This window comes from Polypterus senegalus, chromosome 13 (assembly GCF_016835505.1).
Source record: "Polypterus senegalus isolate Bchr_013 chromosome 13, ASM1683550v1, whole genome shotgun sequence".
Taxonomy (NCBI): Eukaryota; Metazoa; Chordata; class Cladistia; order Polypteriformes; family Polypteridae; genus Polypterus; species Polypterus senegalus.
In genome coordinates this window covers 28067294-28079462 of record NC_053166.1, presented here as the reverse complement: position 1 = coordinate 28079462, position 12169 = coordinate 28067294, and the positions used below count along the sequence as shown (strand labels likewise).

General features: G+C 38.9%; 1 protein-coding gene across 2 annotated transcripts in view; it reads right to left on the bottom strand.

The window, feature by feature from the left end:
* The window catches only part of slit3 (slit homolog 3 (Drosophila)), a 529641-nt gene that overhangs the window by 142272 nt on the left and 375200 nt on the right, over nt 1-12169 (bottom strand). For both annotated transcript variants that reach the window (XM_039774192.1, XM_039774193.1), the window contains one exon: nt 5225-5296. In XM_039774192.1, coding sequence (XP_039630126.1) covers nt 5225-5296 — 72 coding nt within the window. The remainder of the gene's footprint in view (nt 1-5224; nt 5297-12169) is intronic.

Sequence of the window (12169 nt, the reverse complement as noted above, 5' to 3'; positions counted from 1 at the left end):
ATGAAGAGCATGCTTGTGAGGGAACCTCAGATGCATTTTAGCAGATACGATGCCCTTGTATAAATTCACTTTATGGCTTCTTCCTGATTCTGTTTAATTAGAGTCAAGCAGGATTAGTGAATCACTATTCTCCTGGGAACACAGCAAGGTCAGCTTTGAACATTTAAGCATTAGGCAAAGAAGAAAAAAAAAATCACAAATGTGGCAGTTAAAGGCAGACAGAGGGCATCTTCACCAACAAGTAAATGCTTCCTACAGCTTGTGTTAGGCAGCATTTTGTAACTATGTAGAGCGAGGGCATCTAGGTGAAACGTTTAGTTACTTACTGCTAGACAACAAGACCTTAAGAAATGCTATATATAACATAGCAAAAGGTGACTACCATACATGTTATAAAAATCATTAAGGCCCCTCTTCTAATGTGTAACTAGATCTACACCAATAAACTAGAGAAGTCCGTTATGGCAGCTGGGTTTCCATGCATCTGATTTCTTAGATAGAAGCTACACATAATATACATAGTGGGCATGAAAGGCCTTATCATTATTGATGACGAGATAGCTTACAGAGAGGAAGTCAAACAGCTCATGGACTGGTCTAAGAACAATATCCTGACACTGAATGTTGATCAAACAAAGGAGATTACTGTCAACCATAGGAAGAGCCGTGCCACTCCCCAATCCCCACTTTGTTAATAGCTTCAGTGAGGAGTCAGTCAGGAGCACAAAGTTCCTGGGAGTGGAGATACCAACTGATTTCTCTTAGATCCAACACACCTATTCCCTAGTCAAGAGAGGTCAGAATTGACTGCATTTCCTACGACACATGAGGAGAACAGGAAGCTTCATCTATTTTTACCGAGGTAGCAAAGACAGTGTACACAATGGACTGTTTGCCCTTCTGTCATATGGCAAGTGGTACCAAAGTATACAGTACAGAACTGCCAGATTTCATAAAAGTTTCACTCCACAAATCATTACACTCTTAAACAAGTATCAGTGTGATAATACATTGCAACATATAACCTATCTGTGCAATATGCTGAAGATACTCTGTTGTTTAATCTTGTTATTTTAGTTGTTATTTGTGTATACTTTTGTTGTCTACTCTTTCACATAATCGGGCTGGGATACAAAATTTCATTCTGTTGTGCACTGCTGTGTGTGGTTTCAATTGACAGTGTTAACCTTCATCTTGATGTTGGGCTGCTTCAAATCTATTAATAAATATTATACTTTACTGAGAAAATAAAAAATAACAATTAAACAAAGTGGATATCCCTTATACATTCCTGATCTTTTTGTCTACTTTCCAATAATCTCCTTTCTAAACCCTTCTATTCCAGTGGAAGAGTGTGAGGTGTGGGAAGCCTGTCCAGCAGCATTTGGCACAAGGCAGGAGAAATCTTGGATTGGATACCAGACAAAACAGGGCACAGTCACAAGCACACTTAAGTTAATACTAGAATTATCAGAGCCAACGAAAAAACTCATAAATCCGGCCCACCTTAAATCCTTTCGCACCTTTCCATCAGCCTTTTTTGTCTTGTAAATTCATCAATAAGCCCAAGCAGCAAGCAGCCTGCTATACCATCCTCTCATCGCCTCAGAACGGGTAAGAAGTTCTCCCAGTTCCTGCCTTGATTGATTATCTGGGAGTGAGCTACCCAGAATTGTAAGGGGAAATAATTTGATGTGTGTTTTGTGTCTACAATAATCTATGTGAACACATCGTTAAAATAGAAACGTTTATCAAGTTTTAGTAATAAATGACAAAATGTAGACATGAACTGAATAATGCATGACAGCAGATGGCCAAATGTCAAATAAACACTTTCACAAAAGGTGCAAGTACAATATGACAGCTTCGGTGCAGCGCTTAGATCTGCCGACTTATAATCCAGAGGTCACAAGTTCAAAAGCAGCTCCCCTGCAAATTTACCATTTTGAGTAGTGAGCTGCTCTTATTGTTAATATTATACAATAAAATCATACATTTGATTTGTGTCTGTAACAGCCGGTGTAAATTTATAGCACTTGTAAAAGTTAGCGTTTCTTTTTTCACTTTTATTCTCTCAGTCTCGATCACGATACAATACTCACCCCCGCCCCAGATGGTTACTTTTTATCTGAAACTGGGAATAACTGTAGATGTGAGTGGTGTTTTGAGAAACTGGAACTGGAAATTCTCTGATCTGGAGGGATAAAAGCTGACACACAAACGGTGGTATATCTGCCTTCTTCGTATCTCACCGTCACTTTAAATTTTTTTATTTAGTTTTATTGAGTGTTCCTACTCATGCTGAATTAGTATGCACCTTAAAGTCCATGATGTCAAAGCTGCACTGATAAAAAACCAGAGACATAGGTATATATGATATTTGGAGTAACTCGTTTTATGACCTGTATAGTACATTTCGGAAAACATTGTGGCATAGTATTCATATTCATTTGCATGCCTTCTTGTGTTGCAATCAGTGACCGTGTTTTTTTTTTTCTTTTTTCGATCTTGCCCATGCAGTCACCACATTTTGGTGCATGGTACTGTTTCTTTTGTACTGCAGGACATGCAGAGGAAAGAATAGTACAGAGAGGTCAGTTCCGCGCTATATGCAATCATTAGATTGAAATGTTAGCAGTTCCCACACACCCAAGGACCATCCTTTCTACGTTTATGACGTGTGTACCTGTTGCAATGTACACACTTCTTTGTGTGCTGTGGTTACTATTACACTGAAGGGGCTGGGGGGAGTGGCGGTCTTGGAACAGAAGCTTGTCGATGTTGCATCCTCTTTTGCTTCATCCATCACCTTTTCTTGTAAGAAGCGACGACAAAGCTCCTCTGCAAGGTGAGCCATGAACACTCTTCTTTTCTCAGTGGGCCCCGTGCATGTCTTGTACAGTACATGTGCGTTGATCGCCGCCAAGTCAAGCGTGTTATAGCACAAACAACTGGCCACCTGCGTGTTCCTGTTCGCACTGAATAAGCTCACGACATCTGGTGCACGATGTCAATGCAGCAAATATATGTGATATTTTGAAGAAATCATTTTATGACTTGAATAGTACCAATCAGAAAACATCATCGCACTAACACAATATTGTTTGAGCACCATTTTGTGCAGTGGTTACTGCCAGGTTGATGCTTACCTTTCATGAAGAGAGACATGTTAATAACAGCAGGAACACCCACCGCTAGTCGTATGACAAAGCCGTCACATAACATGTGAGTTCATTGGGTCTCTCCTATTTAAAATGTAAATGTCAAGCATTCAGTATCTAAGCATTAGATCATTTTCCATCTCTATGAATTCTGTTTACAGTAGTGGAAAACAAAAGGTACTTCTGATAAGATCTTAGGACTTTATTTTGGCTTTGACTTTGTATGTGAGTTTTGATTGAGATGTTTAGTTTGGTTTATTGTTTTTTCAAATTGTGACTCTTGCCTGTGATGATGCCAGATCCCTGACGTGAGTTTTATCATTTGGTCACTTCAAAGACTCTTCATTACCTTTCAACAAGTGTTCCTCTGTTGGGAGTTGATAACATAAAGGATTTCTCTGAAAGGATGGAGGTTTGGGAATTCTAAAACAGAGGTCACTCCAAAAGAGCTGCTTCTGCATGATTAGGATTTCAAAGCTATTAATCTTTACCTTGATGAGGGCAGTGTAACTGTGGCAGTCCTCACAACTAATACAGAGAATCTTCTTAATTCCACAGTGATGCAATCTATTGAGAGTTTTAACTGTAGGTGAGAATTACTGCAATTAATATTACTGTAGGTCACCTGCCCAGGGACATCTTGTTGGAGCACCCTGGCTTACAAGTATTGAGGAGCAATTCTAGATTCTTGTTGATCTTGTCAAAAAATGGTTAAGAATAGTCTGGTGTTCTGTGGAATGGGTAAAAACACTGCACTGACTTGCATACTGGAAGTCATTGATTATTGTCTTTAGAAAGTTTTGTTTCAGCTTTAAGGTTATGTGGGTTGAACTGCTTCCTTTCAAACTCAAAGCTGATACTGATACCTCATGGACAGTGGTTGGAGATTAGAAGAAGATAAACAAGGACAGAAATGGTGAAAAAAGTGTTGCTGACACATCACAGTTCAATTTAGAGGGTTAAAGGTATCTGTTTTTGTCCATTATCAAAAAAACAGGTGCAGTCATATGGTCATGTAACCACCTTAGTTTAGTAATGAATCTAATAGAATATGCAAGATTAGATAGGATCTTCTAGAGGAAAGAATCTTTGCAAGATTCTGTATATAAACTGTCTCCAACCACACACATAGTACATGCTATATACATTAGCCAAAAAAAATAAATACATAAAATATGAAAGTTTGCATTGGTGGAAAAGAAATCACACTGTAGAAGTGGTTCCTTGAAAAAAAAAAACAGAAATAAAATATCCATTTATAAAAAACTCTTTCAGAAAAGTAACGTGCTACTAATAGGAAACTTTTGGCAAACACTGCTTTTTAAATAAGTGGTTTAAAATATAAATAAATTATAAATAATAAATATAAATAAAATAGATTGGACAGGGCAAATACAGAAGATTATAACCTTTACCCCACATTGCTATCTAGGGGCATCTGGATGCTTTCATTAGCAAGAATGAAATTCCTAAGATAATCTATTCATTGAACACATTTGCATAGATAGATAGATAGATAGATAGATAGATAGATAGATAGATAGATAGATAGATAGATAGATAGATAGATAGATAGATAGATAGATAGATAGATAGATATGAAAGGTTACATAACATAGTTTTATGGGGATGAAGCCTTTGCCCATTAGGGCTGAAGTGATGGTTGATGAAAGTGCCCATTGCCGATTAGTTAGCCACATCGTCAATGTAAATAAATATCATCTATTTGCTCCAAATATTTGCAGAAATCTTCTCAAAATGGCAAACTGCAGCTGTCACTTTTTTTTTTTGTTTTTATGTGCCTCACATTAAAGCTATTAGGCACTCATATTTGCAGTCCTCAAACCTGAGGCAATGGTATTGTACTTTGTCGTTTTGAAATGACGATGTGAACACTTAAGACATCGTACAGCCCTATAGTTCAGCAACGCTGTATGCATCATTGCAAGAATGAAATAAAGCTAAACAGATTTTGAAGGAATGACTATTTGAACAAGTGCTACTGAAGGATGCTATGAAAAACTATTTTTTTATCTTAATTTTTTATGATGATAATTACTTACAATGTCCGAAGTTTTGGCATGTGGTTAAAGCTGGAAAGAGGGATGAGGGTGATGTTGTTGTTGTTGAGAGTGCTAAAAGGGAGAGAAAGATAAAAAAAGACAGTTAATCATTTAAACATCATTGGTACTGATGGAATATGGCAATGCCTGAGCACATAACAACATCTTACATCACTGACAAGGATTAAGAGAAGGGTTCACTAGGATTATTTAAAAAAAAAGCAAAAAAACTTAACTGGTTGTGATTATTTTCCAGCATCTGGCATTAACTGAACATGCTTTGAACTGGATATTTGCTTCAACTCTCAGGTAACAGTGGCACAAATTCAACAAAATGAGTAGTTCGGTCTCAAAAAATCTCAGACTTTACTGCACCAGTATTTATGCTTTGATCTTGTTTCTTTGTGGTGAAGTAAAGTTAAATAGCTTATTCAAAATGTAAACTCTTAATGGATCAGTTCACTATGTTTTATGTAATATGCTGGTATTGGGTTGAGGACCGCTTAAAAAAAACACAGTGGTCAGAGGGTAGCAAATTTCACTGTAAAAATCCTAATTCTTAGTTCACTTGCAGCTGCAATTTTTATTACAGAAATTCTAGCACTGGTTTAAAAAAAAAAGTGTGGCAGGGAGCTCTAATATCAGTCACAAGTCTCAAGCCGATTAAAGAATTTCGTGTCGCATATTTTTATTTAGTATGTTTACCTGAAATAGTACTTATGAATTTACAACATTTAAAACATCTGAAAAGGCAAAAACAAATGTATTACACAAATAACAGAAACATTGACAAAACATATTATGTGTAATAAAGATGTAAAAGGTTTAAAAATATTTACAGTATAATAGGAATTTCACCATGAATTGTGAGAATTCTACTGAAGGTATTGCAGATGATATATTCTATTTGAGCTATATTGTCCAGAGCAGACGCTCTTGGTAGGGCCACACTAGGAAATCTGGTCCCAGGTAAGAGGTTCGACAAACAGCAATTTACTACCCCTAATAATGCAGCTCTATAAAGACAAAAAAGTACAACACCCAGTATGGGGTTAACTGGGGCACTTCCTGGGGCAAGGGCTATGTGTGCCTGGCCACCGTTCCTACCATGGGGCCAGTTGGGTACAGCCCAAAAATATAACGTGGGGCTGCCTTCCTGTTCGACCCACCACCTGAAGGAGTAATAGGGGCTGAGTGCAATGTCATCTGGGCAGTGGTCAAAGACAGAGGCCTTAATAGACTGGAACCCAAATACACAAATGTAGGGCTCCTTTACTCTGGAGGCATTAGGTGGGAGTGGGCATCTTATTGAGTCCCTGCCTGGTTGATGCTGTGTTGGAGTTTGGCTCAGACAATAAGAGGGCTGCCTCTGTGCAGCTGAAGGATTCTGACTGCCAAATGTCTATGCACCAAATGTCAGTTTGGACTACCAGGCCTTCTTGGAGTCATTGGAGGGGATCTTGGGAAGGGTCCCAGCTAGGGACTCCATAATTCTGCTTGGAGACTTCATCGCCCACGTGGGTATTGATGGAGACACCTGAAGAGGGGTGATTGCGAGGAATGGCCTTCCTGATCTAAACTCAAGTGATGTTTTGTTATTGGACTTCTGTCAATAGCATGGTTTGTCCATAATGAACACCATGTTTGAAACATAAGGTGGCTCATAAGTGTACATGGTACCATAACACACTAGGCCAAAGAATCTATGATCAATTTCATAATTATATCACCAGATTTTTTCTGGACACTTGGGTGAAGAGAGGGGCATAGCTGTCAATAAATCACCACCTGGTGATGCATTAGGTCAGATGGTTGGGAATCGAGAGGCACTAGGAAATCTTGGAATGCCTAAGAACGCAGTGAAAGTGGACTGGGAACATCTGGGGAAGGCTCCTGTCCAGACAACTTTCAACTACAACCTATAAAAGGCTGGGGAAATAGATTCCAAATGGGCCTCCATTGTGGAAGCAGTTGCAAAAAGCTGCAGCCTGAAGGCCATAGGTGCCTCTTAATGTGGCAACTCAAAGACCCCAATGATGGACAGCATAGGTGAGAGATGCCATCAGGCTGAAAGAGGAGGCCTTTTGTGGATGGTTAGCATGGGAGACTCCTGAGCAGCAGAGAGGTACTGAGAGGCCAACAGGAGTGCGGCCTTGGCAGTCAGGGAAGCAAAAACCTGGGCGTGAGAGAAGTTTGGAGAGACCATGAAAAAAGACTATCAATTGGGCTCAAAAAGATTCAGGCAAACCATCAGGTGGCTCAGAAAAGAAATGCAGTGATGCACACAGGATGTCTTCAGGAAGGGTGGAGAAGTGCTGACACAGACTGAGGATGATGTCTGACAGTGCAATGCTACTGCCCAACATTTACAGTTTCTCTGTTTGAACCACAGTTGTCCAGGGTTTTCCAAACTCTGCTATACTCACTGGAAGATTCTGGCAAAGCGAAGTAAAAGTTGATGTTCATTATTTCTATTGTTTCAGGAGTCAGATGGAAGATGCATAAGCATTCCTTGTTTCTGGTTTGTATTGTACTGTCAGTTTATCAGAATGTGTTGTGACGCATGTAATGTGAATGGTGTGTGTCCATAACAGCGTGTAATTGGTTCTTATGTGAGGATATTATCTACAGCATGCAAATCGCTAATTGAGGAAAATGGCCATGTCCTTTCCTCCTCTCCCCCTAAAAAATGCTCTGATTAAAGCTACTTAGCAAGATTAATCTATTAATCTCTTGTCCTCTAGCTTTCTCTCCCTGGTGCCCTCCACATCTCTCCCTGATGTCTTTATTTTTCTTTGTCAATGTATCATTTGAATTATTTTTTATTTTGTAGGATTCAACTTATCTTACTCTTCTTCTGATTGTTTTGTAAACCAGGTTTGGTTTTCTTTTGCATTATCTTCTGTGTACAATGGGAAAGGCAAAAAAAAGGCCACTACTTGCTTCAAGCAACAGCATTTAGTTTTACTCAATTTTTATTCTGATGCAAAGTTAGTAGAGATAGAATGTTTCTATGTTTTAATTTGGCTAACGAAGTCAACCCTTGTTAAGATGTCAGTACTCACAAACACACACACAATTCAGACTTGCTAATCACCTTGACAGCATGTTTTATAATGGCAGGAGGGAAATCAAAATCTTTGGTGGAATTCCGCATGAACAAAAGGAGAAAATTCTTTGGGGTGGGTCGCTATAATGGTCCAGTTACTGAGAGAATGGGTTTGGAAAATTTAAAGCTTTGGAAAAAAAGGATATCCTTAATGAAAATCACACATTGATCAAGTACAGTGAGATAAATAGCATGGTCTAGTGTTTGTAAGATTGAAATGTAATGCAGAATGATGCCATTTTAATTTCTATAACTGACCAAGTCAGTTCAATTATCATCTGTCCATCTTCTAAGTTCACTACATGTCTTTTGGAAGCTTAACTATGATCTGGCACAATCAGTCTTAAGTAAGCAAACAGCCCTGAACAGGACACCAGTCTGTCGTAAGACACATTTACACACAGCCATTTCAGCTTGATATGTTGAGAGATATCACTTAAAATAGCACACATCTTCACGATGTGGAAATAAACTTAAGTACACCGTAAAAGCCCAGTTCTCACATTTTATAAATATGGAAACAGATGACATATACTGTAGCAGTAAATTGTTTTTTGGTAGGCTTTTAGCAAAATATTTTTTTTTTACATTCAGTCCTCACATTTTACTCACTCTGTGACAAACAATTGACATCCTCCCACTGCACCAAGTATAGAAAAATGGAAACAATTGTACAAAATATGCAAATCTTTTGATAAACAGGTGTAATTTTGAGGTGGAAACTCCATGCATACTATCCATTTTTGTTTTTTAAATGTGTCCTTTCATAAAAAAAATGAACTACTATACCACTGTAATGATGAAGAAACATCATCAACCTTCCTTAGGAGGTTGGCGTCCTTCAACATCTGCAATAAGATGCTGCAGATGTTCTACCAGACGGTTGTGGCGGGTGCCCACCTCTATGCGGTGGTGTGCTGGGGAGGCAGCATAAAGATGAAGGACGTCTCACGCCTGGACAAACTGGTGATGAAGGCAGGCTCTATTGTAGGAATAAAGCTGGACAGTTTGACATCTGTGGCGGAGTGACGGGTACTAAGCAAACTCCTGTCAATCATGGAGAATTCACTGCATCCACTGAACAGGATCATCTCCAGGCAGAGGAGCAGCTTCAGCGACAGACTGCTGTCACCATCCTGCTCCACTGACAGACTGAGGAGATCGTTCCTCTGCCACACTATGTGACTCTTCAATTCCACCCGGGGGTAAACGCTAACATTATTCAAAGTTATTGCCTGCTTTTTATATGCATTTGTTATTACTCTTTAATTTAATATTGTTTTTGTATTAGTATACTGCTACTGGATTATGTGAATTTCCCCTTGGGATTAATAAAGTATCTATCTATCTATCTATCTATCTATCTATCTATCTATCTATCTATCTATCTATCTATCTATCTATCTATCTATCTATCTATCTATCTATCTAAAAAAACAGTCATGGCCTGAATATTAATTAGGCACTGTAATTGAAACCTATCAAAATGTAGAAACCAGACTATATAGCATTTTGCTGACAAAGGAAGTGGTACTTGCTTTTTCATACTGAAGAGGCCAGTGGATGAACTTCAACACATATTTACTGGGTGCAAATGTTAACTCTGCTTCTTTAAGCATACGGAACAATAAATGTCACCTTTAAATGGCATCTTTTATTGCTTTATGTGTTTGTAATGTATCTCACCTTTTGAAGTGTGACTTACTGGCTATTTCAGTAGGAGTATGCATATCTGCATACTGTAATACTGCATTGCCATTACTTGCTTTTTTGACAGTAAACGATTGTTCCCCTTCATGTTGGCCATAATCACAATCTTTGTAAGAAGCTGTAGTTGGGAACTTGACGTCTGGGAAGAATACAATATCTCTTTGAGTTTCATCTCTCTTAGTAAGGGAATATATGCTACGCTGAACAGCAAGTTACATTATATCTAAAATCAATTTTTAAGAATATTTTTATTTATTTATTCTCCATTTTCGAGTTCTCTGACAAAATTCACATGGAAAGCGTAAAAAAACTCAAGTGGTTACCAGACCACTGGACATCAAATTTTGCACATACTTAAATTTACTTGCATGTCTTTATGAAGAAGGAAGAAACTAGAGAATGTGGACAAAGCACAAAGACTTGGAGAGAACAAAAAATCACTGCAGAAACAAAGAGTGAAACCTGGAGTCTGAGCTTTGGGCTCTTGAGATGTGTGGCATTACTGTACTGCCTAAGATGTCTAATGCTACATGCATCAGCATATTAAGCTCATAATAAATTAATTGGAAAAAATGCTCAACATTATCCAGGCATAGTGGGCCATAAATCAATCTCTTTATACAGTATCAAATCTTCTTGTGGGAGACAGTTTAGAAAGTTTCTTACAGTTAGAAACCATAAGTTGGGAAATACTGTTATGGCTTCATCACCTCTCAGATGAATTTTTGTAATCCACTTTTAAATGATCATCCTATTTCAACTTGATGCCTGCTAACAAATGCAACAAGTTCAAGAGGCTGCTGCCACACTTCTTAGAATGAACACATCTACTCTTGCCTTTCTGAACTGTGTTCACTACCTTTGTGGATTTACATTATGATAAAAACTCTATTTCTGAGATATAAAACTGTTAATTCCAACACCAAATTTTACTTTTCATTGGTGTTTGTTTCTTACCAATCACAACTCCCAAGACCAGTTTTTCAGCTTTTATACAGCACTCATTTGACTTTATGATTGTTACTCTCTGGAATTACTTCTTTCCCTTGGTGTGTTTTTAAAACTCCATTGGTGGACTCATGCACATCTCACTTAAAGATTCCTCTCATTTTGTTTCATTTAAATATGTAACAACCACCTTACTTAATTCCATTGAGGGACATTATGCTCAGACTATTTAACAACACTACTGAGACCAAATCTGGATTAGTGTGTGCAATTCTTGTTGCCACACTCTAAAAGAGATATAGCAGCACTTGAAACTGTGCAGAAGAGTGACCAGGTCCATCACTGGACTTAAGGACATGTTGTACTCTGACAGACTCTGGGAACTAAACGTGTGTAGTCTCAAACAGAGGTGACTTTGTGGGGACCTAATTAGGTTTTAAAATTCAGAAAGGCATTGATGAGGTAGGTCCTTTAGGATTATTTCAGCTTAACAGTGAATAACATAATCGAGGACATCCGTACAAAGTAAGGGGAATTGTATTTTGGTCTGAAGCCAAGAAGCACAGTTATGGGAATCTGGAACAAACTACTCACACATGAAGCTGAAGCAGAAACCTTGCCAATCTTTAAGAAGTACTGTATCTGAATGAGATATTGGAAAGCTTAGCTGTTAATTAAACAGCGAGCTTGATGGAGCAAATGGTCTCCTCTTGTTTGTCTCCTATTCTTCTGTAACAAATGTACCTACCTTAACTCTTTCAAACTCTTTCAGTCATTTTAGACTGTGTGATGGATGGCTGGGTTCCATGCACGGCCGGGAAGCCCCTGCTACGTACAGTATGTTCCGGGGGAGCAACTTTGGACAGCTCAATACCTCCCCCGGGACGTTTGATGGCAGCCTCCCGGGCCAACAATGATTCCCCAGCCTTCCACCTGGCTCCATGGGAGATGGAGTCTTCCACAGCCTGGTTGGGAGCTGGGATGGCTGCTAGGGGGTGCTGCCAAGTCTCAAGAACCCGGCTGGACGAGTCATCAGCCCTACCCGGAGGTGCAATTGGGACCAGGTGGTCAAGCACCTGGAACACTTCCGGGTGGGCTATAAAACGGGCCAGCCTCCACGACTCAATGGCCAGAATTGGGAGGAAGAGGACGAGGTTGCCTGGGAGGAGTGGTGGTGT